The sequence below is a fragment of the Candida dubliniensis genome, chromosome 4, assembly GCF_000026945.1.
Source record: "Candida dubliniensis CD36 chromosome 4, complete sequence".
Lineage (NCBI taxonomy): Eukaryota > Fungi > Ascomycota > Pichiomycetes > Serinales > Debaryomycetaceae > Candida > Candida dubliniensis.
This window is the reverse complement of record NC_012863.1, coordinates 223,463-250,996: the sequence shown is the minus strand read 5'-3', so window position 1 is coordinate 250,996 and position 27,534 is coordinate 223,463. Positions and strand designations below refer to the sequence as shown.

General features: G+C 31.8%; 9 protein-coding genes and 1 non-coding gene across 10 annotated transcripts, besides 2 other annotated features; 6 read left to right on the top strand and 4 right to left on the bottom strand. All coding sequences in view use genetic code 12, as the record gives it.

Moving 5' to 3' along the window:
• Positions 1–2,698: 2,698 nt before the first annotated feature.
• Positions 2,699–7,833: a mobile genetic element (two inverted LTRs flanking internal region).
• A 70-nt stretch (positions 7,834–7,903) lies between these two features.
• Positions 7,904–8,423: a mobile genetic element.
• Positions 8,424–9,706: 1,283 nt separating this feature from the next.
• On the top strand, positions 9,707–12,208 carry CD36_41150 (conserved hypothetical protein; the record flags this gene model as incomplete). The annotated part of the gene is made up of 1 exon (XM_002419740.1): positions 9,707–12,208. One exon carries the CDS (start codon positions 9,707–9,709, stop codon positions 12,206–12,208), a length of 2,502 nt encoding a protein of 833 aa, XP_002419785.1.
• A 649-nt stretch (positions 12,209–12,857) lies between these two features.
• Positions 12,858–13,088, bottom strand: CDR2 (copper resistance determinant protein, putative; the record flags this gene model as incomplete). The annotated part of the gene is made up of 1 exon (XM_002419739.1): positions 12,858–13,088. One exon carries the CDS (start codon positions 13,086–13,088, stop codon positions 12,858–12,860), a length of 231 nt encoding a protein of 76 aa, XP_002419784.1.
• A 770-nt stretch (positions 13,089–13,858) lies between these two features.
• Positions 13,859–15,664, bottom strand: CD36_41130 (conserved hypothetical protein; the record flags this gene model as incomplete). The annotated part of the gene is made up of 1 exon (XM_002419738.1): positions 13,859–15,664. The coding sequence occupies one exon, from the start codon at positions 15,662–15,664 to the stop codon at positions 13,859–13,861; it is 1,806 nt and encodes a 601-aa protein (XP_002419783.1).
• A 342-nt stretch (positions 15,665–16,006) lies between these two features.
• On the top strand, positions 16,007–16,276 carry CD36_41120 (mitochondrial distribution and morphology protein, putative; the record flags this gene model as incomplete). The annotated part of the gene is made up of 1 exon (XM_002419737.1): positions 16,007–16,276. One exon carries the CDS (start codon positions 16,007–16,009, stop codon positions 16,274–16,276), a length of 270 nt encoding a protein of 89 aa, XP_002419782.1.
• Positions 16,277–16,925: 649 nt separating this feature from the next.
• Positions 16,926–17,627, top strand: CD36_41110 (nucleosome-binding component of the SWR1 complex, putative; the record flags this gene model as incomplete). Its single annotated transcript, XM_002419736.1, has 1 exon — positions 16,926–17,627. The coding sequence occupies one exon, from the start codon at positions 16,926–16,928 to the stop codon at positions 17,625–17,627; it is 702 nt and encodes a 233-aa protein (XP_002419781.1).
• Positions 17,628–17,862: 235 nt separating this feature from the next.
• CD36_41100 (lipase, putative) lies at positions 17,863–18,870 on the top strand (the record flags this gene model as incomplete). The annotated part of the gene is made up of 1 exon (XM_002419735.1): positions 17,863–18,870. One exon carries the CDS (start codon positions 17,863–17,865, stop codon positions 18,868–18,870), a length of 1,008 nt encoding a protein of 335 aa, XP_002419780.1.
• A 110-nt stretch (positions 18,871–18,980) lies between these two features.
• Positions 18,981–19,052, bottom strand: tRNA-Asp (GTC). The gene has a single exon. It is a non-coding gene; the product is annotated as a tRNA-Asp (tRNA).
• A 2,134-nt stretch (positions 19,053–21,186) lies between these two features.
• On the top strand, positions 21,187–22,932 carry CD36_41090 (general amino acid permease, putative; the record flags this gene model as incomplete). The annotated part of the gene is made up of 1 exon (XM_002419734.1): positions 21,187–22,932. One exon carries the CDS (start codon positions 21,187–21,189, stop codon positions 22,930–22,932), a length of 1,746 nt encoding a protein of 581 aa, XP_002419779.1.
• A 310-nt stretch (positions 22,933–23,242) lies between these two features.
• CD36_41080 (uncharacterized protein) lies at positions 23,243–24,391 on the top strand (the record flags this gene model as incomplete). The annotated part of the gene is made up of 1 exon (XM_002419733.1): positions 23,243–24,391. One exon carries the CDS (start codon positions 23,243–23,245, stop codon positions 24,389–24,391), a length of 1,149 nt encoding a protein of 382 aa, XP_002419778.1.
• Positions 24,392–24,426: 35 nt separating this feature from the next.
• CD36_41070 (5'-3' exoribonuclease, putative) lies at positions 24,427–27,363 on the bottom strand (the record flags this gene model as incomplete). The annotated part of the gene is made up of 1 exon (XM_002419732.1): positions 24,427–27,363. One exon carries the CDS (start codon positions 27,361–27,363, stop codon positions 24,427–24,429), a length of 2,937 nt encoding a protein of 978 aa, XP_002419777.1.
• Positions 27,364–27,534: the final 171 nt, after the last annotated feature.

Here is a 27,534-nt window from a genome sequence, read left to right as displayed (position 1 = left end):
TTATTCTCTTCTTCTTCTTCTATTCTCTTTTTGTAAATATATATTCTTAGTTTTGAATTTATAAGTTATATTAATTTACTAGACCTTTTTTAATTTGATTTGATTTGATTTGATTTGATTTGATTTGATTGGGGGAGAGGGGGAGGGAAAGGGCGAGTTTTTACATTCAAAATCAAAACCAAGTCTCAGTTCACAACTTTTCATGTTTGAGAATTCCAGCAAGTAACAACAAGAACAAGAACAACAACAACCTATTTAGATCTTACAGAATTCTTTTTTTTTTTTAACTGTTGCTACAGTTTTATTCTATTGTATTACGGATGGATAAAATACCCGAAATTATTTGATCAAATCACAATATCAAACAATTAAGAGAAACGAATCCAGCTCCAACCAGCAAAGAACCCAAAAAAAACAACAACAATAACAACAATAACAACAATTAATTGTTTGTGTGTAAGAAAGAGAAAGAGAGAGTATGTGATGTGGTTTAATCTATTGTATCCTATTATAAGATAATAACAATAGATAATAAGAATAAGAATATTTGAAGCATGGAAAAACAATTTAAAAACTAAAACACTTTCCGCCCCCAATTGATGAAACAAAATCACAGCAAGAAAGAAAAGAAAGAAAAAGAAAAATACAAGTTTCATTATGCAGGAGAAAGAAAGAGAGAGAGACGCGTTTATTACATACTAGGCACACACACACGTCTCAACACATACACAACACATCAACACAATCTTTTATTCTTTCTTTCTTTCTTTCTTTTTTTTGACACAGACACAGACACAGACACACGCATACATATACTTATACTTATACATAGTTAACTGCACTTGAACAACTTGCAATGGAATTATTTTTACATTCCATTTTACACCCTAATTCTGAAAGAACCTTAAGCGTATATCTTTCATTTCAAGAAATTCTCATAAATTACACACACTCAATTAATCAACTAATATATACCTTAACTTAACTTAACTTAATTTAACCTAATTAGGTAAAAAAAAAAGAAAGAAAAAAAAAGAGAGAATATTCTCAACTAAGAAAAAGAAAGAATTAATGGATTATTCTGATCTATTAACAAACTCAGCCCAGTTTCTTTCTCTCTACCCAATAGGCAAATGTCGTGTACCAAACACAAGACAAGACATTATCAGATCACGCGGATTAAAGGAGAAGAAGAAGACGAAGAAGTTAAAACTGCAACTAATCACCACCACCACAGCAACAACAACAACAACAATAATAACAATAGGAGTAACTAAATATAGAACAATACCCGATATTTATAGAAGTAGTAGTAATAGTAGTAATTGTAATTGTATTAGCGGTTTCTTGTATATAATCTTTAGTTTTTTTTTTTTTTTTTTTGGCTAAATTTTCATTTGCCGCCCCTATATGTACTAAAGGCGGATTTATCAACTCATATGAAGAAGTTCACCATACAATACAATATATTCCTCGGTAGAGTAAAGGTCTAGAACAATTTCTTTTCTTGTGTCGATCTTTGTTTGTTTCGAGACGCGTCTCAAAAACATTGGCAAATTTCATGTTTCTCTCTCTCTCTCTCTACCCGCACCACCACAGCTCTTTGAAACATAATTCCATCTAATCCCCCCCATTTATACATACATGCAATACATTAATAATAATTATTTATCGGCATTTAAAATTGAATAGATATTGTCATCATGTCACGTGACTGCGGGGAGGGGGAAGGAAGGAAGGTTTGTAATTACTTACTTCCCATAAAGAAAAAAGAAAAGAAAAGAAAAAAAAAAAAAAACAAAATAACGGTCGTCAACAACAACAACTTTATATCTTGAATAAAGATTCATTTGCAATTGCAATTGCAATTAAGCCTTTTTTTTTTGGCTTTTTTTGGTTTAATGAAATAATATTGGTGATAATGCTTTATTATACAAAAATTCTATTTACAAGATAAGTGGTAAATGGGGTATAGTTTTGCTTTTTTTTTTTTTGAGAGAGAGTGAGAGAGAGAGAGAAAGAGAGATCTTTTGTTTTAGTAGGGAAAGTTCAAGGAAAGTTCAAGGAAATTTCCAAAAAACTTGCTTGCACGTGACCTTAATGATCAAGAATGCTATAATAATACTAATACTAATACTAATACATGTAGGTATTTTTGATATAGTTGATAAAGTTGATAAAGTGAATATAATGAGTTAAGTTCCATTGTATTATTATAGATGAAATTTATCAATAATTAATGATTAACAATAATAATAATAAAAGGAGGAAGAGTAGAGAATAATAACTCAAAGAAAAATTTATATTCTTTGGTTGAGTTAACTAATAAGTATTTAAAAGGTGAATCTGGCAGCACTGATTATAAGAATTAAGAATTAAGACATAATTAGAATTGAATTTATATGAATTTATATTATAGATTTCATTAAACTGCTTGGAATATGGAATAGTTTTACCCATATAGATAGTTTCTTATCAACGATCAACAATGAATATATATACACTTGAATTCCTAAATTGTGGAGGTTTGATATTTATGTATGTATGTATGTATGTATGTACATGTATGAATAGATTAATCATTCCTTTTTGTTAGAGAGAATGGATAAAATGGTCGATCTCTTTATTCTATTAACAATGAAAACTTTTCTTATCACCATCACCATCACCACCACTAAACCACTAAACCACTAAACCATGTTGTAAAACAGGATCTGCAATATTTTATGTGCAGTCCTTTTGAATTCAACTCCAGGGAGTTGAACGAATCCTTTATAATTGTTATTTTATTATTCTCTATTATATACTACTTCTCTTTGTAAAAAAAAACAATTCATATTTTTTTATTACTTTCAATTATTACATACTGATAATTAGCTTCGAATCTATAGAAAGTTAGAGCAACCTATATTATCCGTCGTAATATCTAATTAATAAAACCTAGGAATACTTCATAAAATTAATTTTCTGGAACTTTATTATCAACTTTAAGCAAAACTTTAAACTTTAAGCGAATTTCTGCAACCTTTCGTCATGGCTAGAAACCAGAAAGAAGAACAAGAACACAGGAATCTGTTCCTGAAACCCCAGCTACCACTTCATCATGCTGCTGAAGAAGCTGCTGGACAAACTACTGATCCAGGTCCTGAAGCCCAAATGTTTGTTACTGCTGAAACCAATTTGCGGGAATTTCGTCAACAAATGATGGAAATGTTCAAACAACAAGGCGAAACTATCACTAACCAAATCTATAAGGTTATCAATGAGACCAATGCTGCTCAAGCTGAAGCTATTGCCGTCAACCGTGAGAGAGAAGACGTTTTGGATAACCAAGCCAAACGTATTGTCGAGGGAGCCCAGGAAAAAAAAAAAATTTGACCATGTTTGATGAGCATGTTGACGCTCACGCTGAATTTATTCAAGCCACTGCTCAAAAAGGTTGATGAATTGGCTGCCAAAAAATGGAGAAAACAACGTTCCAATCCAACCTTTGGTCATGATAATGATGCTCCTCCAGGTCAATGGGATGTTGTTCCTCCAACTGCTGACCATGCTTTTTGGTCCACCGCCACCTCAGGCTTATGGTGCACCTCTTTAATGAGTTTGGATTTGAACCTTATGAGGACGAACCCTTCCCCCAGTTTCCCCACGTGAAATTGCTGCCCAAAATTCGGAGGGTTATGCCAACGTTCATGAATGGTCCAAGAAGCTCCTCAAATGCAATGGCTCCCTGAACAACAAAACCTCCCCCCCCCCCTCCCCCCTATTGTTGATGCTTTTCTGATTACCAATTCTGATGACGACCATCTTGTTTTCAAAGTTCCAACAATTGCAAAGTTACTTTGTTAGTATGAATTTGGATTACCAAATTTTGGGCTCATGCTGCTGCACCCTATCTTAAAGATGATTTGATTAATGCTTTCCAAACAGCACTTCAATACCCGATTTGGACCACAAATTTCTTTGGTTAGATATTGATTACCATATTTATTTGATTCGTAACTGGGAATTATTGGACAGAAAAAAACTGTAACCCAAATGTATCTGTTGCTGCCAACCCCCTGGCGAGCCAGTTACCCTGTTCATTGCTCGTTTTTAGACAACTTGCCAACAATCTTATTCCTTACCGGAATAGATTCATCACAAGAAAGATCGCTTATTTTGCAGAAAATTGGAAGATCACTTTGCTGTCCTCCTTTCTCTTCACTCGCTTGATTATGTCAACCCACCTGATCTTTTTTTTTTTTACAAACGGTTGAATCACATTTTTTCATAACATCAATTTCCCCGAGGATTTGCCCACCAACGATTTTCAAGTCAACTATGTTAGAAACAACAATTACCAACCGCAATATCGGGATCAAAATTCTAACCCCCCCCCCCGTTATAAGTCCAAGTCTTATGGTAACAATTATCGCCGTAACAATTATCGCCCGTAACAATTATCGTCGTTCCAACCAGCGTTCTTCTTACATACCAGTCGAACAATTTTCAACCTAAATCTCGTTACACCAAATTCCGAGGCGACTACTCGCGTGCTCAACACCAAGGTAAATAACTTTATGAATTGGATGTGGCTGACCAAGAGGCTGATGATCTGGATGGTTCTGATGCTGTCTCCGAGGCTCCTTATGACTCGGGCAACGAATCTAACCCCGACTCAACTTATTCTGACGATTCAGCGAGGCCTCGTTACGCCTAAACATGTTGCCGCTATTGATATTGGAAATGGGTTTTCCCCCGGTGTTATTGGATTCTGGGGGGGGCGATTCAAATTTCCTACCGCCCGCTATTGCTAAGATGGGTCGACTCACTAAACTTGATCAACCAATTAATTATGGCCACTACGACAACCAACAAGCATCATCAGATTACTCATAGTGTTAACTTCACTATTACCAAACCATTTAAACTCCAATTTCAGGCCTATGTGTTGCCAGGCCTAAGAAAGATTATTTTTTGGTCGTCCGACTCTCAAAAAAACTTCATTACCAACTAACTCCAACCCACGAGTTTATAAAACTATTGCCGGCCACAGATATATATAATTGTACTCTTGAACGGTTTGTTAATAATCTAAAGCTTTCAGTGTCCAAAGCTGTCCACACTCAACCACGACTCTCCTTGATAGCTAACATCAAACAAAATTATCCTCAACTCACCGACCAAACCACTCGCAAAACCTAAAAATCGCCAGTTCAAATATCACATTGTACTCACGAATGACCAACCGGTAATTTCCAAACCTTATTTTTGTAATGCACAATACAAGGAAGTTATTGAATTATTTATTAAACAAACAAAACTTGGAGGCTGGTATCCTACTGCATGCTCCTGATAATGTACCAAATCTCATTATCAGCTGTTTTTGTTGTTCGTACAGCTAATAAAGCCAGAGTGGTCATTGATTTTAGGCGTCTCAATGCCATAACCAAAAAAAAAAAACATCCCATATTATGTTCCGAATCTTCGTGATTTGGCTCCCTTGGTCCACCAGGCTAAATGGTTTAGTACCATCGATTTAAAGGCGGCTTATCATCAGATAAGCGTTACGCCACGTACCTCCCACGCTTTTGGCATCGTTACCCATCTCGGTAACTATGTCTACCAAACGTTACCCTTCGGGGCTACAAATTCACCATATGCGTTTTTTTTTGTAACTTTATAAGTACCGTGCTAAAAGACATTGAGGGAATCTTTTTTATATCTCGATGATGTATTAATCTATGCCAAGACTGTTGAAGATAATGCTCGCATTGTGAAACAAGTATGTGAAGCACTTAATAATGCTGGTCTCCAAATTAACATTGACAAAACCAAATTGTTACAGAAAAATCTGTTAAATTTTTAGGCTTTATTATCTCCGAAGAAGGTACTAAGGTAGACCCAGATAAAATTGCATCTATTTCACATTGGCAACTCCCATCCACCAAGTCGGAAGTTAGAAGTCTTATTTCATTTGTTAGCTTTATTCGATCTTATATTCCTCGTGTGTGGCAACTCTTCTTCATCCGTTGTCTGAATTATTGAAAGGTGGGTCATCTCGAAAAGGTCCAATAACTCATACTGACGAGTCAATCAAGGCTTTCAACGATCTCAAATCTTGCCTCACTACCATCTCCCCCCACTCGGGCATTATAACCCCCCCCCAGTAAAGTTACCCATATTTTTACTGATGCCTCCACATTGGCTGTTGGTGTTGTCATCTGTCAATCACATAACCACAAGGGATCTACCACACTTGTTCCAATTTCATTTTTTTAGTGCTAAATTGACACCGACACAACTGCGATACTCAACTATGGAACGTGAGTTGTTAGCCCATTGTGGCTACGATTGTAAAGAATCGTCATTTAACTGGTGGTCCGTTGTACATCTATACCGACCACTATTCCCTACTGGTAATGTTGAATTCTGCTGCTCAACCAAATTTAAGAGTTCACTGTTTCTTGGATGTCCTCACGTCCTACCAGCCACGTATATTTTACTTGGCTGGGAAGCAAAATATCCTAGCGGATTTCCGTAGCCGTTACCAAACGGATTCGATAACTGAGGTAGTTAACGAAGATGAAATTCTCAACCCCCCCCCCCATAATGTTTTAACGGTTCCCCAAACCTTCTGCAGTCGCTTCACTCCAATTGTCCGACCTCAACGACAATCATCTTCAAGCCATTAAGGATCAACTTCTGGATCCAACATCCCTTGCCACCAATTCTTCAGATTTTTCGGATTCTACCACTGCTCACAACCAATGATGACTTACCATTACATCACTTTACTGTTATCAACGATGAACTTGAGGTGATTCTTCAAAACCAAGTACTACCAGTGTTTCTGCGGGACAACTTCACCAAAGCTCGTGCAATCTGTCCACCACCACCACTACCACCCATCCATCCATCAGGATTACTCATTATTTTGCCACTCAGATTGCATGGCATCCCGACAGCCCACCTATCACTATCAACACCGTACGACACTGCTCTATCTGCCAACAAACAGCCCCCCCCCCATCACACTGGCTCGGCGTGAAATTATCCCCTTAGAACCTGTTCCAGCTTTCACCCCGTTGAGCATTTGATTATGTTGGTCCTCTTCAAGGTTCACCTAATGCTTCTTACATTCTTGTCACTGTGGAATATACTACTGGTTTACTTTATGCCGTTCCAACATTGCACCAAACCAGTGCCACCGTAGTGAGCTTACTCCAACTTATTTCTCAAATTCACAGTTACCCCCAACAAAGTTATTTGTGATAATGGTCGTCAATTCATTGCTAGTGATGTTTCAACTGTGGTGACAAACATCATTTTGTGAAGCTTATTCATACATCAAATTATTCATCCTGTCAGTAATGGCCGGGTGGAACGTGCCAACCAATGGGCTCACATAAAACGCATACTTCGTGGATTAATTTGGTCCACTGTTACCAAATTTTGGGATTCTGTTCTTTACAAAGCTGTCCAGATTTATAATAGTACTCCCACCATTCATGGTCCATGCCCCTTTTTTACTTCTTAGCCATGGGAATTTCTACTCAACTGAGCAATTATCGTGATCAATTGGTACAAGCTTCTGAAGTATTCCTAGGTTTTATTAATTAGATATTACGACGGACAATATATGTTGCTCTAACTTTCTATAGATTCGAAGCTAATTATCAGTATGTAATAAATTGAAAGTAATAAAAAAATATGAATTGTTTTTTTACAAAGAGAAGTAGTATATAATAGAGAATAATAAAATAGCAATTATAAAGGATTCGTCGAACTCCCTGGAGTTGAATTCAAAAAGGACTGCACATAAAATATTGCAGATCCTGTTTTACAACAACCACTAAACCACTAAATTGTTAAATTGTTAAATTGTTAAATTGCCAAAAAAAAATTAAACAATGAATGGTGTCGTGTAGTGGATAGTAATCTTTTAAATATGCTATATTTGGTACTATCACACGACAGAGAGAATCATTTGAAAGAATAATTACGTTTGTTGGTAAATCGCACATAAAGAAGAGAATTGTTATTAGAGAGAAAGTGTTGAATTAGTTAAAAAGGATTTAAGTGTGAGTGTGTGAGTGAATAGAATAATTGGTGCACACACGCACGAAAAGGTTGAATTCTATTTAAGTAAAGAAAATCTAGAAAATTAATTATTTAGTTAGAATGGACCTTATGCAAGCTTAGGCTGAGATCCAGGAATATACAAATACATACAATCCACATATATTACACTCGTACGGAATAGAGGTATCCCGAAGACTTACACTTAGTCACTGTGTCCATTATTCCCCATACATCCAATAGCATTGATTTACTACTTTTTAGCCAACCACCAGAAACTGCGTGAGTATTCACATTGTACGTGAATCAGTACCGTAAATATCATTGTCATTTAAATTAAATAGCGCTACATTGTGACAAATGGTTAGTCACTTGTTTTTTTTTTTTCTCTTAACTCTCTCCCCCCCACCCCCTACCCCCACCCCCATAAAAACATTTTTTTTTTTTTTGATTACGATTTAATCATCTATAAAAAATAAAAAAAATAAGAACACTAATTTTAGTTTGCCTTCTTTTTTAGATTACATTAGATTAGATTGAAGTTTAGTAACGGAAACCAATAAAAAATGATATTGTATCGTTCGATTAATTAGACTAAACAAAGAAAAATGACTAAGTTTAATGGTGATACTAAAATATCAATCTATAGTCTAAATAATCTCTTTATGATTCAACATATATAACTCTACATGAGTATCTGAAAAGAGATATTACCGGACTTTCTTTGTGTAATGGGGAGGAGGAGGATTAATTTCACTATTTAATATATCTAAGGCGGTTGTTCTAAATTTGGACAATTGTTGAATAAAAGTAGAACTCAATAAATTACTAAATCTTTTAAACAGACTAAAAAAAACAAACAATTTAAAACAATTTATAACAATTTAAAATCTTAAACTAATAAATCTATAATTTAGTGGTAATGATCTATGATGATGATGATAATAATAGTTGACTGTTAATTAGTTGTTAATATGATGTGTGTACTAAAGGAAAGAAAAGAGAAAACATTTCTTTTTTTTTTTTTGCAATTCCGAAAATTCGAAATTGTCCTCTTCATCTTCAAGGGGGAGGGAAGAAAGGGAGGGAGGAAGGAACTTAATTTATTTTTTCAAAACATTTCAATCTTTTTATGATCTATAGCTGATACTTTCTTGTTGTTGTTGTTGTTGTTGTTGTTGTTGTTATTTTTTTAACAATGATTACAATCATCAACTAACATTAATTCAATGTCTATATGTACATCCAATTAATCGATGATGATTATAAATCTTTTATTAGATCGTCTACTATGATTTAATATAAATACGATAACGCCGAAAGTTGAAAAAGTAAAAAAAAAACTACTACTACTACTACTATTACTACTATTACTACTACTACTACTACTATATTTTTTTCATTTTGTGTAATTCTTCGTAAGTTCCAATGTTTGGTTTAGTTTGAGTTTGTAAATTGTTGTTGATGTTGTTGATATTCTTTCCAACCCCTAAAAATATTCTACACTTCTACATATATATATATACTACTGACCTCCTCCTTAACTTCTGAAAGAGTAGTTCCAATTATTCCTTCCATTCGTTTATACACACACACACACACACACACCCGCAAATATATATATATATCTTCTTGTCCTATAATGGAGAAACTTATTAAATCTACCACATCATTATTATCCTTATCATCTTCTCGAAAAATCTCAATTAAACATTATAAATCAATAATTAGTATTCTTTTCATAATTTCCTTAATCTTAATAATATTAACCACCACTATAACAGTAAAATATGATTTAGAAAAGTTTACCCCCTTCACTACCACTATTAGTACAACTTCCAATAAACCATTTAAACCATTTAAACCATCATCACCAAAGCAACAAGATAAATTACAACAAGAAATTGATCAACATCAATTGGACAACAACAACAACAACAAAGGCAACAAGAAGAAAGATAAACGTATAATTATTTTCCCCAATAATTTCCCTTTAATTAAAGATGATCAATTAGTTAAATATTATACTGAAATTATGAATCAAGCATTAAATCCTCAAGATTTAATTTATCGTAATCGATTTGATTATAAAATTCCTCAATTTAGTTATTCAACTCAACAATTTGAATTATTTAGTGATGATATAAATAATAATAATGAACAATCATCTTCACAATGCCTGAAATTATCAAATCAAATTAATATTAAAACAAGTCGAGCAATTAATAAAAATGGTAATTTAAGACAAATATTAACTCGATTTTTACAAGATGATGGTCCATATTTCCAAGAATTTTCACCATTTTTCCCTAATTTAAAAGAACAATTACAATTGAGTAATAATAATGATAACAATGATGATGATAATGATGATATAATTAAAAAACATTGGTATCAATTTATTGGATCAACAGTATGGTTACAACAATATGGAGTTCATTTAATGATTTCAAGAATTATTTATACTGAAAAAGATCAAGGATTACCAATAATATCTTTAGCTTATTTACAATTATTTGATAGAAATTGGAATGAATTAAATGATGTTGAATTGATTATCCCAGATCCAAAATCAAATTCAAAACCAAATTATAATAAGGATAATAATAATAATAAGGAAAATAATGATAAACAATTAAAATATAAATCAATAATTTATCCTTATTTTGCTCCAATACCAATTTATCATAATATTAAACAATTAAAAAAAAATAATGGACGACAATTTTATGGAGTTGAAGATCCAAGAATTATATTAATTCAAAATGAATTTGGTTATGAAGAACCAATTATAATTTATAATTCTCATCATAGGAAAATTCTGAAAATCGATCATGATAATAATCATGATAATGATCAAGAAGGGAAAATTAATTTTAAAAATTATCGGTCATTATTTATTGGTTGGTTATGGCAAACTCAAATTGGAAAATTTAATCTTGAACAATTATCAGATATTGATTATAGTAAAAAGAATGAATATATTAAAATTAAACAATTAACTCGACCTAATAATCAACAGAATTTAATAGAAAAAAATTGGTCATTATTTTTAAATCATCAAGAAAAATTAATTGATGGTTATCATTCATTTATTTATTTTATTTATCAATTTAAAAATTTAAAAATTTTGAAATGTCCAATCACCACCACCACAACCAACAATAACAAAGAAAATGATAATGATAATGATAATGATAATGGTTGTCAATGGGAATATCAAATTCATGATGATAATAAATTTGATTCAGGATATTTACATGGTGGTACTGAATTAATTAATATCAATGAAATATTAGAAAATTATTTATCATCAACATCAACAATATCATCAAGTTCAAGTTCAAGTTCAATTTTTGGTAATGGTAAACAATTAATAAATTCAATTAAAGATAAATTACCTTCAAATCGTCAATTATGGATTGGATTTGCTCGAGCAGCAATGAAAAATTGTGGTTGTGGAGAAAAAATGTATCGACCAAATATGGTAATATTAATTAAAGATACTACTACTACTACTACTACTACCACTACCACCTCCACCACCGATTCTGGTTTTGGTTTTGGTGAATCAAAATATAAATTAACTCATGTTTCATCATTTATGGATTTAGGTATTGAAATATTACCATGGTGGGAAGATCAAGGATTATGTAAAGGAAATAATGTTGTAATACCTAATGGGATATCAAGTTGGACAATTGAAAATGAAAATGAAAATGAAATTGAATCAAAATTAAAATCAAAATCAAAATTAAAAGTAAATAATTTAATGGATTATTTGATATTAACAATTACTCGACGTGATGCAACTATTGATCTTGTATATATAAAAGGATTATTAAATGCATTATTATCATTAAACCCAAACCACAATAATAATAATAATAATAATAATAATAATAACCAAATTAATGGTGGTGGTGATGGTGATGGTATTGGGAAATCAAGTATTTTTAAAAGTTCAATTTTTTTCCATGGTAATTTAATAAATGATGATGATGATAGTAATATTAATAAAAATATTGATTGTGCTTTACAATATTCTCATAAATATTGTCAAATATATGGAGAGACATTAAAAATTGAAGATGAATTTCAAAATAAAGAAAAACAGAAAGAAAAAGATAAAGGGTCAGAATGATTCCAAGTAAGGGAGAAAGAAAGAGAGAGAGAAAGAGAGGAAAGAGGGGTGGGGTAATAATTGTTAATTGAATTTCCTTCCCCTCCCTCCTTCCCCCTTATTTATTATATTTTGATAATTTAGATTAGATTAGATTAGATTAGATTAGATATACAGTTGTATACAATTATTTTTTTTTTTTTTTTTTTTTTTGGATGGTTGTTGCTATTCAACCAATTTATCAACAACAATAACAACCTCCTCAAAATTAAGAATCTTATTGAATAGTTGTTCTTTGTATTCATAGTTAATTTACTCGGAAAGGGCAACATTGATAAACTTTTATTGTTATTATTGCTTGCTTGGCTTTTGCTTGGGTTTTGATTGGCTCTTGCTACTAGAGAATAAATAAACTAATCCCACGTTTCCTTTCTTCCCTTTTGTTCCCTCCCTCTCCTCATTCATTCTTTTTGATCCAATTGATAATTAAATTACAAAATAGAGATAATTTTAAAAAACTAAAACCAAAAAAAAACCCAATCTTTATTAAATTTGTTATTATACTTTTTTTTTTACATAAATAAATAAAAATCGAAACCAAAAAATTAAATGCACTTCTTTTTTTGAAACATAACCCAAAGATTCTCATCATTAAACCTTTTTCATTTATTTACTTCAAATTAGTGAAATCAATTTCTCCATCTCTATTACCATCACAAATAGAATTAACACCACAAGTACAATTTGATTTATTTCTTTTACCACAAGCACAAGCATCATTTGATAATGGGATAATATTTTCTATTGAAGCTTTAGAACAATTACATTTTAATGCTGGTTGTTTACCACATGAACAAGTTGATTTTTGAGCACATACACATTGAGTAGCAGAACAAGCCATTATTGATAGTTATTATAAATAGTTAAATAGTTATTGGAATATGAAAATTGAAGGATAATAATAATAATAATAAAAAAAAGAATGAAAGAAAGAAGGAATTAAATCTTTTTTTTTTATATTTTTGGGGGAAATGAAGGAAATTTGATTAGATATTTATATTCTTTTTTTTTTTTTTTTAAGAAATTGAAATTGTTGCAATATCTTTGTGATTCAAGTTGTTAGTTATTTGTTGTTTGTTGTTGTTTGCAACTTAATAAATCAATTTATCAATTTCCGTCTTTTGTGTAATGAGATCATCTCTTTTCTTTTTTTCTTTTTTTTTTCTTTTTTTTCTTGGACCAATCAAATTTCATTTATTTGTCATGCTTACTGTTTGTCACGTGATACATTATACTAATACTTGAAAAAAAAAAAAAAAGAAAGCACTATCTATTTATCTATCTTACACCAGAAGATTTTAATATTAAAATTCTATTTCTCTTTTTTTTTTTTCATTTTTGCACCCAAATTAGTAATTTCTTAATTAGTTGAACTTCTTCTTTCAATTATTTCAAGATTTTGACTTTGATTTTGATTTTGATTTTATTCAGTTGTGAAACGTTTCTTTGTTTCAACGAATAAGATATAATGTATTATGTATTATGTATTATGTATTTGTGAAACTAAACATTACAAATACTATTTTGTTATTAATATTATTATTAATATTATTATTATTATTACATTATTATCAATTATTAACACCTATCAACTTATATATAATCATATTTCTACTTTCTGGTCAATTTTTTCCATCTTTCTTTAAATGGACCTAAATCAGTAGTAGAATTTTCCGTTAAATCTTTTGATAAATCTTTGGTATATTCACCAGAAGTTAAATCTTTAGTCATGGTCATATCAAGAGACATTATCATATCTTCATCTCTATTTCCATCATTTTTAATTGTTGATTTTTTACCTCGTATTTTAGAAATGGCTTCATCATAAATTTGACTAAATGATTTTGAATTATCTTGAGTTTCAGTATGATTATCATTATCATTATCAGCATTATTATCAGAATTATTATTACCTCCAGTTGAAAAATATCTTGTTGTTGAATTATTTGATGGTTGATTATCTGGAGTTTTCTTATTAGAATGATCTAAAAAGACATTTTCCATATCATCATCATCATCATTGCTATTGTTATTGTTATTATTTGTTGTTCTTCTCTTTTTTTCATTCGATCTTGGTGTTGATTGAATTGATCTTTTATTATTATTATTATTATTATTATTCTTATCTTTCAAATCAATAGTATTCAATTCTGGTACTGGTAATGATTCAAGATCATCGGAACTATCTTCCGCATCACCTCCATGATTATTATCACTATTATCAATTACAACTCCATGATTATGAGAATCTAATTGTGGTGGTGGATTAATATGATCATCTTCATCATCATCTGATAAATTTGATTTATTACTTAATAAACTATTCACTGATGATCCACTTAATCGAGAATATTTAGGAGTATTTGGAAATCTTTGAAGTTGTTGTTGTTGTTGATCATTATCTGAATGGAGATTTAATGATTCTCTTTTTTTCTGTTTTTGTTGTTGTTGTTGTTGTTGCTCTTTCCTAGGTGATGAAGATGACATATATTTTGGAGTTTCACTACCTATTTCTGATTGTAAAATTGGTGGTTCTGGTAATATGGGTGATGAATTAAGTATACTTTCAATTCTACTAGTTCTTGTCGAGCGTATAGGTGTTTTCAATTTCTTTGGTGATATGGAAACTCGATGATAAGTATCTAAAGATTGTCGAATAGTATGTATTTTAATTGGTGATTCTCTAGATTGTAGTCGATGTTGGTTATGACGATTATGAGGCAGTGATGTGATAGCTCGAGTTTCAGCAGATAATGCTGGTGGTTCTAATGTTATACTATCAGTCAATTTTGTATTTTCTCGAACTTGTCCACCAGTAAAATTATTTGGATTCATTCTTTTCGGTGGTGATAATTGAATTGATTTCATTGATGGTTTGGTATGTTCTGTTGACCATGTAGGAGTATTCCCATCAGCAACTAATTGTCGAAGATTTGGTTTTTTAAATGCTATTTCTGGTTCTTCCTTATCCTCAAGATCATCCTCGATATCATTATTCTCATTATTGCCTTGATTGGTTTTATTGGTCATACCACTATCATCAAACCTTCCATTTTGTTTATTTTTTTCAATTTCATTAAGTAATAAAAAATTATTTTGTGGATTCACTTCATTAATTGGTTCAACATAACTATCTAATTCAACATTAGCTGATTGTTCAAAAAAATGTTTCCAAAATCCAGTATTTTCCCAAACTTTCCAACTTTGTAATGCATATTCTTGTATCATAGGTTTAATCTTATCATTAATCACAGTATTTGCTCGAGAAATATTTTTATCAATTTCTTGAAGAACAAAAGTAGTATCTTGATCTAATTGTTCTAATATTTGTCTTGCTGGTAAATTAGTTTCAGGTAATGTTGCATCAATAGCAGATTTCCTTCGTGATGAAGTTGGAGCAATTGAATATCTCTTCATATTTGATATAATAATTTAATCTTGACCCAGAAATAGAGATTTGGTTAATGAGGATGTTGTCGTTGTTGTTGTTGTTGTTGTTGTTTTTTCCATTTGTTGTGGGTGAGTGTGTTTTTTTTTTTTTTCTTTTTCAAAAAGCGTGTATCGTTTTATATGCAGTCCCATATTTTAAAGAATTGTGCGAAGTACGGGAAAAGAGATCCCACCATCCATCCATCATCACCGCCATCCATCCACCACCCCAGAAGTTTCTGGGCGTAGTTGGAAAAAAAAAAAAAAAAAAAAAAAAGAACAAAATCAAATGCAAACCTACTAACATTCATAAAATTCATTTTTATAGATATGGGAAATATAATGTCGGTTTCATTTGCTCCAGAATGTACTCCAGCTAAAAAAGCTTATGATGATTGTTTTAATAAATGGTATACCGAAAAATTCTTGAAAGGTAAATCAATGGAAAATGAATGTACAGAATTTTGGGATACTTATATCACTTGTATAAATACAAATTTAGCAAAACAAGGAATTAAACCAATGTTAGATAAAGCTAGAGAAGATCAACCATTTGATCATGAAGAAATTAAAGAAAGTTTAAATAATGAAAAGAAATGATTTTTAAGGATTTGGTTTTTGAAAGATCAAGGAAAAAAGTAAAGACAGGTCAAGCTTGTTGGATTATGTTATTAGAATTGGTCTAGGTCTAGGTCTTGGTCTTGGTCTTGGTCTTGATCTTTATCTGTATTTATTATTGAAAGGAAGAAAAGAGGAATGTTAGATACCTGTAAATGTCTTGTAAATATATTTATTATTTTATAACATAGAAATATTGAAAAGTTGGAAAATAAATACCGACTTCTAGTCCTATCATACTCTTCCAAAGCACAGGAATTATACATGGGAATAGATTAAGATAAGTAATTTGTTATTTATGCAGAAACTGTCTCCATAATTCTATCCAGATTGGACAGTCTCTAAGTTGTTTTTGGTACTTTTTCTTCAATTTCACTTTGTCTCAGAAAAGTATTTCAAAATAAGAATTTGACTGTCTAAGATGTTTGTTTCATCCATGTTCAGTTAACTCTCCCCAGAGATACTACTATACTAATTCTTTCGTTGTGCATTGTAAGGAAGAACATAGAACAAAGAATTCTGTGGCAAACAAAATTATAATATAAACCACAAAAAAAAAAAAGAAGATTTTCAAAACATAATCAATAAACTCTTTCCCCTACCCCCCCACTTCAGCTTAACTCCAATAAAAATGTTGGTCGAAGAAGTTCCAAAATCAACCAATGCCAAGACATCAACCATTTATTTCAGCTCATCAATTAATCTAACTGCTCGACTGTTGGGTAAATCCTCCAATACTGGTGAATCGATTTCAAGTTCTAACAAGGGAAGAGCTAAAGTCAATTATAATTTAACTCAATTAATGAATGCTCAAACCCAATCCAATGAACCATCAAACACAGGACCTTTAAAATCATCACAACAAATTCAATTAGAAAGATTAGTTTTAAAAAGACTTGTTGAATTAAATCAAGAAACATCAATTAAAGGATTTGAATTACCGAAAAATTTTGTTTATACTGGTATTCATTCCACTGGTGGTGGAGATAATACTATAACATCACATAAATCAAGATTAGGTAATACTCCAACGACAAAGAAAATATTGGCAGCAAGAAGAAATTTGAATCTGTATTTTGAAGAAGAACGAAATTTGATTTCTGTTAATACTATACTTGGAATAAATTATCAATTTGTTGATTTCACCGATATTAATGATAAATCGATTAGTACCACTACTAATAAACGAAGAAAATTGGAAAATGTTAAACCGAAAATTAGACTTTGTTGTATTTGTGGTAATAAATCAAATTATCTGAGATGTTCATCTTGTGGACTTTATTATTGTAGTGTGAAATGTAATAATTTACATCAAGAACTGAGATGTGCATAACAGAGAAATCATTTTATATAAGGATTGAATTCAAAAGTTAATATAAGATTGAAAATACTTTTTCCTTACTTTAAAGCAAAGAAGTTCCAAACTACTATTAAAAATACCCATTATTTTTTCCTTCAGCAGAATAAAGGGAAACCTTCCGTTTTTTTTTTTGTTTTTTTTGTTTTTTTTTGTTTTGGTTGGTTGTTTGTTTGTTTGTTTGTTTTCATCTGGCTATTATTTACTATTGATGTTTATATTGATCATCATTGTATTATATTGTCTATCATTTGCTCAAGAATATAAGGTTGATAATGAACCTGTTGCCCAAGATTACAAGAAGTTAGTACAATTTTCCAATTTGGCTGCAGTTGCCTATTGTGTTGGTAGAGGATTATCTAAAGGACGTTTAGGAGATAAAGGTTCTGGTTGTCATTTAGCAGCCTGTAAAAATGATATTCTTAAAGATGTTGAAATTGTGAAAATATTTGATTTCAGTAGACTTAATGAAGTTGGTACTGGATATTATGCCTTGGATAATAAACGAAAGACAATAATATTAGTATTTAGAGGATCAGTATCAAGACGTGATTGGGCCACTGATATTGATTTTATCCCCACGAAATATAAACCAATTGTTCATGATGATAATTTTAATGAATGTGAAGTATTTATTCAACAAGAATGTATTAATTGTAAAGTTCATCGAGGATTTTATAATTTTTTAAAAGATAATTCCGGGGCAATTATAAGTCTTGGAATTAAATTGAAAAAAATTTATCCTGATTATCAATTTTTAATTATTGGTCATTCATTAGGTGCAGCTTTTACCATTTTAAGTGGGATTGAATTTCAATTATTAGGTTATGATCCATTAGTAGTCACTTATGGTGGACCAAAAGTGGGGAATCAAGAATTTGCTGATTTCACCGATAGATTATTTGATACAGAAGATGTTAGTAATTGTATTACCATGGATAATGATTTTTCTCGAGGGTTTATTAGAGTAGTTCATAGACATGATATAATACCTTTATTACCACCAATGTTTACTCATGCAGGATACGAATATTTTATTGATAAAAAACAATTACCTCATGAAGAATGTGATATAGATAGACGAGGTATGGAATATTCCGGATTATTATGGAAAAGAAGTTTAGGAATACGACCATCGACTTTTTGGCCTGATAATTTGGGGAAATACGAACATACACATTATTTTAGAAGAATCACTAGTTGTAGAGATGAAGATTAGGTTTGACAGCGGTTGTTTGTATTTGTTTGTAGTATTAGTTTTACAATTTGATTTTAGAGGGCAAATTATTGCAAAAAAATTTAATGAACAAAAAAAAAAATCAAAAATTACTCTCTTGCGGGGAATCGAACCCCGATCACGCGCGTGACAAGCGCGTATTCTGACCGTTAAACTACAAGAGAATTCCAACTGAGCTAATCAGCTGACTTGTTGGTAAATAATTTTCTGGCTTTTATATACTTTTCAACCCTGATAATGAATTTAAACCATTTAACAATCGATGTATGATTTATAATTTACTAATTAATGGATATTGACAACCATATACAAATAAAGTTCAATTTTTATTAAGTGTTGTCAATTCAATAAATCCCTTATTTGTAAAACACATTGTATAGGCAACAGGGGGGTTCAGAAATAATAATTGAAACAATTTATTATATTTTTTATTGTCTGCAACTAAACACTATGTGATAGAATGTCGGATATCTCCGGAGCTTCCTTCTCTGGCGGTTTCTATATTATAATTCTGGTATTCGAGAGAAAAAGACCCTCTTGGATTCCATACATTATCGCTTCCATTAAGTCAATAGAAGCTGATCAATACCAGATCCCATCTTTAAATTTTAGATATTTATATAAAAAAAGAGAAATGCTACTATCTGTAAATCTTGGTTTTTAGACTTGTGAGAGAATCTTCAACCAAGTATATGTATGTATGTATGTTTGGTTGGTCTATTGACGACAAACGTTTGGTTGTTGTTAGCAAATCCAACACTTTTAATTAGCTCGTAAAGATAGCAATAGATTAAATTTTTTCGACAAACATAATTGATGAAATTCGATGGATTTTAGTTAAATTTAGGTCTATATATTTTAGTGTTTCTTTTGGAGAGATAAAAAAAGAAATAGCAAAGGGCAGGAATCTCTATATTTGGGAAACAATCTACGTAAATCACTTAACCCCACATAAGATGCTCATCAATTTATTAGTGTTGGATTCTGTAAACTATATTGTTACTATCTACATTATATCTACTCAAATCATTTCAGAATTTGTTGACTATTCGATAGTAGTTGATTCGTTTTCTCTTTTTTTTGCATAATTTCAGCAAGAATTTGTTGGCAAAAAAAAAAAAAATTGTTTGAGTTCTTCTTCTTCGTCATCTTCTACTTCTGCTTCTTCCCCTATTTTCAAATAAGCTTTTACAAATATCAGCTGTTGTTGTTGGGAATACGTTGTCATGGCGTTTTCAGTCCCCTTTAAAAAATAATCAACTGCTATTGGAGCACTCATCATCCTCATATTCCCTACATTCCAAGCAATATGCAAGTGTAAAATTTGGGTAATGACGGAAATTTGTTAGGTTACGAAAAAAAAAAGGGGGCATTTTAACGCACGCCACGATCACATTGTCTTACAAAGAAAAATTATCAGAAGGTAGTGTACCATGGTCAATAGCCTCAAGAAAAGTTGTCTCTTTTTTTTTTTTTTTTTTTTTTTTTCTTGTATTAATTAATATGCATCGTTTTGTCACACAAAATTCTTTTTTTTTTCTTTCTTTCTTTTTAGGGTCGTGTGATGTTTCTCAAATCTAAGGTAAATTTTTTTTTTTTTTCTTTCTCTTCCCCTCCACTTTGACCTTCCACTCCATTTTGTTGCAAAATATATTAGACTGCAAACAAAAAACAATTCTATAAATGAATACTTGCATATTATCAAAGAAACTGGGTTCATAGCTTTTTCTTTTAGTATTCATTATTATATATATTATTGTCTATTGCATATTTTTTTGGTCACACAAACAAACAAAAAGTAAAACAGTACAGCAATCATAACAATAAATGATACGACCTTTTCTTATATATTTTATTACGTCATACATAAATTGATGGCTGTTTGTGTCATTTTCATTAATATTTTTTGTTCATTTGCCACGTCTTATTTGTAACAAGAATACTACTATCATTATTACTATTACTGTGAAGAAGCTAGATTTCTTTATTTAGTCAAAAAATCTATTTTAACAATCAATTACTTTGCATCAAAAAAGATTTCTTTTTTATTCATTTCTTACTTGGCTGTTAGAAAACATGGAATGTACCTTCGCTAATTTAGTGCTTCATTCGATTGTTAAAATTTTTTTTTTTTTTTTTTTTTGGTTTTCTAATTTATATATATGGGGAGTCTTAGGACTATTCCAGATATCAATCATTTAGTTTAAAGAAAAGGATTCAAGAGAATTTTTAAATATTTTCTTTTCACTTTCTATTTGTTTTGTTTTTTTTTATTTTGATTCATGCATTTTTCCCAATATGTTTAAGTCAACATTACAGAACAAGATTTGGAACAACGAGAAAACCAAGGAAGCTGAGGCTGAAGCTGAAAGAAGTAAAATCCAAGAAGAGGAGTTATTCGACACTAAGGTAGATCGCCAGACCTCGGTAACGTCTGAATCATCCTTATCCCAAGATAACTCCTCGGTTGATGTTGGTCATACCCAAAGAAAACTTTACAATAGACATTTGCAGTTAATCGCTATTGGTGGTAGTATTGGTACTGGTCTTTTTGTCACTATTGGTACCACTGGGTTGACAGTAGGGGGACCTTTAGGTCTTCTTCTTTCGTATTGTCTTTCCACTTTGCTCACATTATTACTTACTTCGGCTGTTGGGGAGATGGTTTCTTATATGCCGGTTGACTCCCCGTTTTTGAACATGGCCGGCCGTGTTATTGATCCTGCATTCGAAGCAGCCGCATCTGTCAATTTCTGGGTGATGCAAAGTTTATATATCCCATTCGAAATCACAGCTGTCAACGGTATGATTCATTTTTGGCGTGAAGATTATTCTCCAGCAATCACTTTTTGTATCCAAATTGCCATCTATGCTGCTATCAACTTGTATGCTGTACGTATATTTGGTGAATGTGAATTCTGGTTTTCATTGGCTAAATTAATACTTTGTGTTGGATTGTTGTTTTTCACTTTGATCACAATGTGCGGCGGTAACCCTAAACACGACGCCTTTGGTTTCCGTAACTGGCATGCGGCTGGTGGCCCCATAGCCACGTTATATACCACTGGGTCATTAGGAAGATTCCAAGGATTCCTTGGTTCCTTTAGATGGAGTTCATCCTTCACATGTGTGGGGTCAGAATATCTTGGTATGACTGCTGGTGAATGTATCAACCCTCGTCACAACTTACCTATTGCATTCAGAACCGTGTTGTATAGATTGGTTTTGTTTTACATTGGTGGTGCCTTATCTGTTTCCATTTTAGTTGCCTATAATGATCCAAGATACCTTGAATTAACCTCAGACACATCCAATGCTGCTTCTTCACCATATGTTGTGGCTATGCAGAACTTGGGGATTAAGGTATTGCCACACATTGTCAACGCTGTTATTCTTACATCAGCATTCTCAGCAGGGTGCCTGTACACCTATACTTCTTCGCGTTGTTTGTATAATTTGGCCAAGAAAGGTTTTGTCCCCAGATTATTTAAGAAATGTTCTAGTCACGGGGTTCCTATCTTTTGTGTTGGTCTTTCCATTTGTTTCTCATTATTATCATTGATGCAATTAGGAGATTCTGGTAGTAAAGTTTTAAACTATATGGTCAACTTGTGTACTGGTGCTCAAATCTTGAATTATGCATTTATGTCAATCACTTATATTGGGTTCTACCATGCATGTAAGGCTCAGAACATTGACCGTCATGAGTTTACTTACAGAGCTTGGTTCCAACCATATTCCATTTACTTTGTTTGTTTTATGTATTGCTGTCTTGTCGGGATTTTAGGTTACGATGTGTTCATGCCTGGAAAATGGTCGGTTGACACATTCTTATACAACTATATCATGGTGTTTGTTTCATTAGCAGTTTTCATTGCTTGGAAACTTTTCAAAAGAACAAAATTCATTAGACCAATTGATGCTGATCTAAAAACTGGATTGGAAGAAATAGAAAGACACGAATATGAATATTATGAACAATTGGAACAATCTAGTCACAAGCCAGTTAATAAATTCCAGAGTATTTTACATTGGATATTCTAAGATCCATGAGAAATACAACAATATAGCATAAATCGTTGTTTAGATCTCAATAAATATACTGTAATGTAATTAATCATCATCATTGATCGTTTTTAGTAGGGGAAGGAACTATGGAACTGTAGATAAGTAAAGTCACGTGAAAATACTTATATCCGAGCAGCTTATCTATATTGTGGCTTTCTTTTTTTTTTTTTTTCTAACTCTCCACCACATTCAATTCAATTCATTTATAACAAAGTAAGTTTATTCTTCCTCTCTTATTTTTTTGTTTTTTTTGGTTACGAAAGACTTCTCTATATCTTTTACTTCAATGACAAGCTACAACTTATCATACCAACCCAAGAATATAGCATTGGAATTTGGTGAGAATGATGGGAAATACTTTCTTCGACTGGGCCATCCTTCAGCAACCGGAAAAACTCTTCATTTATCTACTCTTCCCTCATATCTTATAGATAAAAAAGTCATTGTGATAGATTCAATTAAATCAGGCACTGGAAGAACACCTGGGAAAGATATATATTTAGATATTATTAATCCCTTATTTAAACAACTTTCTATCAAACACGAATATCATGCCACTAAATCGGCAACATCAATTTCTGAATTAGCACAGAATTTACAAGATCATGAAGCCACTATATTATTTATTAGCGGAGACACTTCAATTAACGAATTTATTAACTCATTAAATAAATCTGAAATTGGGGAAATAACAATTTTCCCAATACCAGGAGGAACAGGAAATAGTTTATCACTTTCATTAAATATCACCAATCCATTAGATGCAATTATTAGATTATTTTCCTCAACAAAAATCCTGCCATTAAATCTTTATGAAATAGATTTCCCACAAGGGTCACGTTATTTAATTGCCAATGAATTAGGATCTCAAGTTTCTTCACATTTGAAATTTTTAATAGTTGTTTCATGGGGGTTCCATGCATCTTTAGTTGCCGATAGTGATACTCCTGAATTAAGATCCCATGGTATTAAACGATTTCAAATTGCTGCTCATCAAAATTTAAATCGTGAACAAAAATATGAAGGTGATTTTTACATTAATGATATTGAATTGAATGGACCATTTGCTTATTGGTTAGTGACAGCATCACAAAGGTTTGAACCGACATTTGAAATATCTCCTGAAGGTGATATTTTGAAAGATGGATTGTACGCGGTTGCATTTAATACACAAAATACTGAAGATTATATTATGGATATAATGAAACAGGTGTATGATAAGGGTAGTCATATAAGAAATCCGAATGTGATTTATGAAAAACTCCAGAAAAACGATAAAATATTATTAAAAACAAAAAATTCAAAACCTTTACTACAAAGAAGATTTTGTGTAGATGGTAGTATTGTTGCCTTACCTGAAACTGAGAGTCATGAAATTTATATTCATGTTAGAGATAATTCTCAACATTCATGGAAGTTATATATAATACATTGAGACTATTTATTTTGATATAATACAGCCGTTAAATACTAGCGTGGGGGTCTAGGAGGAAGATAACCAGATCTTGTATTGTTTGATGATTGATTGTAGTTTTGATTATTGAATCTTTGTGTGTTTGATCGATATTGATTATACTGACCTTGTTGATTATAACGACCTTGCTGATTGTAATTCCCCTGTTGATTATAACGACCTTGCTGATTGTAATTCCCCTGTTGATTATAATAACCTTGCTGATTATATGACCCTTGTGCATTGTATGATTTTTGTTGACCATATGACAGATATTGACTATTATTTCGCAGTTGATGATGGTCAGGATGATGACCACTAGTTAAAAATTGCAAATACGATCTATACCCACCTCTTCTCATGGAATAAGTCTTGTATAATTCTTTCCCAGCGGGACCTTTATTGATATAATCACTATTATCTTGAGTAGAATTAAATCTTCCACCATTTCTTCGGTTGTTATTAAACTTGTCCAATTGATATACAAGATCATTCTTATCAGCAGTTGTCAAGGCAGGCAATGGTGCTATATGTCCATTCAATATCATTGATTTACCCGTCTTGGTTTTCGGGAAATGATAAATAGCTTGGAAATAATCACTACTATTGACATTGGGCATATGACCTTCATTCAAGGGGAAATTAAACACCCCTTCCGGATTGAAAGTTGCCAATTTGAAAATTTTCCCCGATAACCCACTTTTAGCATATTTAAATACCACTTCATTTGCATTTTCTTTGTATAATGTTTCTGAAAATTTGGAAAAATTCTTATTCGCCGGAGATATAAACAATTCTGCTTCCTTATTAGTATTTCTTGATATTTCATCTGGAGTTAACAATTCATATTTTTTCTGGACCGCATCTAATAATCGTTTTTCATCGATAAATGGTAATAATGGTATACCTTGCCAACTCATTTTTTTCCCATTCATATCAATTTCAAATTCTTCAGGATAAAAATCAATAATTTCACTATCGGGATTTGACATTAAATCACGGAAAACTTGAGGTAAAGTATGTCCAGATGCAGCTGGTAAAACAGACATCAATTGTTCAAATGGTCTAAATGGTTCACCTAATTTAAACTTGACACCTTCAGGGAATAATTCTTCTAAATTGGTGAAATCTGCGGCAAAAGGTGCATAATGATAGGGGAAATACCAGTTCCATGATGGACATCCTTGATAATAATATAATGCCACCCATGCAATCCCTTCCACATAATGTCTAACAACATCTCTTTTCGTTTGTTCTATTTCTTCATCGGATTGACAATGAAATTTGGCTTCATAATACCGTTTATTATACCCTGGTTCCCATAATTTAATATCATCGCTTTGAGTTTGTTTGTTGTCTTTTTCTTCAGATTCCAATTTTCTTTTGAGAGAATTATCACTTTGATTCTCTTCCAATTCTGATTCTGAAGTAGTTGTTTCTGAATTGGCAGAAGAATCTGTAGCTATTTGATCTTGAACAACAGTCACTTGAGTCTTTTTCGAATCAATCAATTTTTTCAATTCAGCTGCAGCATCACTATTAGCCAAATTTGCTTTAGTTAAAATAGCTCTATTTTGAACAATATCACTATTGGATAAATTGGCATACCCTTCCACAATTTGACCCAGTGTATCCATCAATGGCATATTGACATCGGCGGTTAAAGGTGCTTTATCTTTACCTTTTGACACTTGTGACAGATAAATCCGTTTAAGAGCTCGGTCCTGTTCTTGAGCCAATTTTCTTCTCTTGTTGTTTTCCTCTCTTCTTTGTTCAGCTGCATGTTTATTCTTGAATATCTCACTTTCCTTGTAGGCCAAATTAGACATTAAAACCTCAACACTCTTTAAATTCAATTTCCCATCACACGTAACATAATCTTTTAAAATTGGTAAGCTTCTTTTCCAGCATTGTACAAGAGTGTCAATACCATTATCTCTAACATCCAAACTTGGTAAATGAGGCAAAAAATCATTACCAGCAAAGAAACAAAGAAACACCCAATCATCAATTGCCCGCTCTAATTCAAACGGGAAAGACATTCTTGGCGTAAATAATTCAACTTGAAGATATTCACGCAATACATTAACGTGCAACCAAAGGAAAGGTTTTCTATCATCTTTTGCCACTACGTCACCATCATTAGAATTTGCTTCAGCAATTTGATCTTTAATAGTAAACTTTTTATCTTGGGTAGCGAAAACATCTTCTCTCAAAACTCTAAAATGTGGTTCATGAGTTGCCAATCCCAAAAAAATCAAATCAGCATCTAATCCATATATGCAATGCTTTGTGTTTGGATCATATTGTGGATCAGATCTTTGCAGTCGAATAAAACTCATCAATTTATGTTCACCTTCACCAGGAACTGTTGCATCACTAATAATAACTTGTAAATTAGCCCAACCGGGATCACTACTTAATTTATAAGCCACCCAATATCTTAAAGCTTCTGCTAATCTATCCATAAATGGAGTCCCAGGAGTAATGGCATTAGAATCCCATTGTTTTTTCCCCTTAATGGCATCATTTATAATTTCACCACGTAATTCTCTTTCTTTAACTTCTATTTCAAGTTGTTTTGCCTTCAATTCTGCATCCTTGGCAGCACGGAATCTTCTTGCTCTTTGTTGATTCATTTTCGCTCTTGGAGCAACCCCATCAACAGCAATCATTAAAACTTTTCTTGGTCTAGCCATCATTAGTACTCTATCAGTATATTTAAAAATATCTAAAAACATTTCATCTTCAGTTTCTGGTGGCTTTTTATGTTCAGGATGAGAACATGGATGAACAATACCATTCATATCTAAATATAAATTATCAGTTTCTCCATTGGGGTTTGGGTTTTCATATTTGGCACCACCAATTTCATGGTCTTCTTCCTCTACTACAGGGGAAATGATCTTGGGATATTTCCGAGATAGCCATCTAAATAATGCTGGAACACCCATGATAATGGTTAGTTGAGTATTTTAGTTGGTCAGGTTAAATAACAAGCAAGAGATGATTAGATTTTCTGTGGTATTTGGTTTTTTTTTTTTGTTGATGATGTTGATGATGAGCTTCCGAAGATTTTTTCTTCTCTCTTGCTGTGTCCTTCGAGGTCTGCGCGCCCCGCCCGT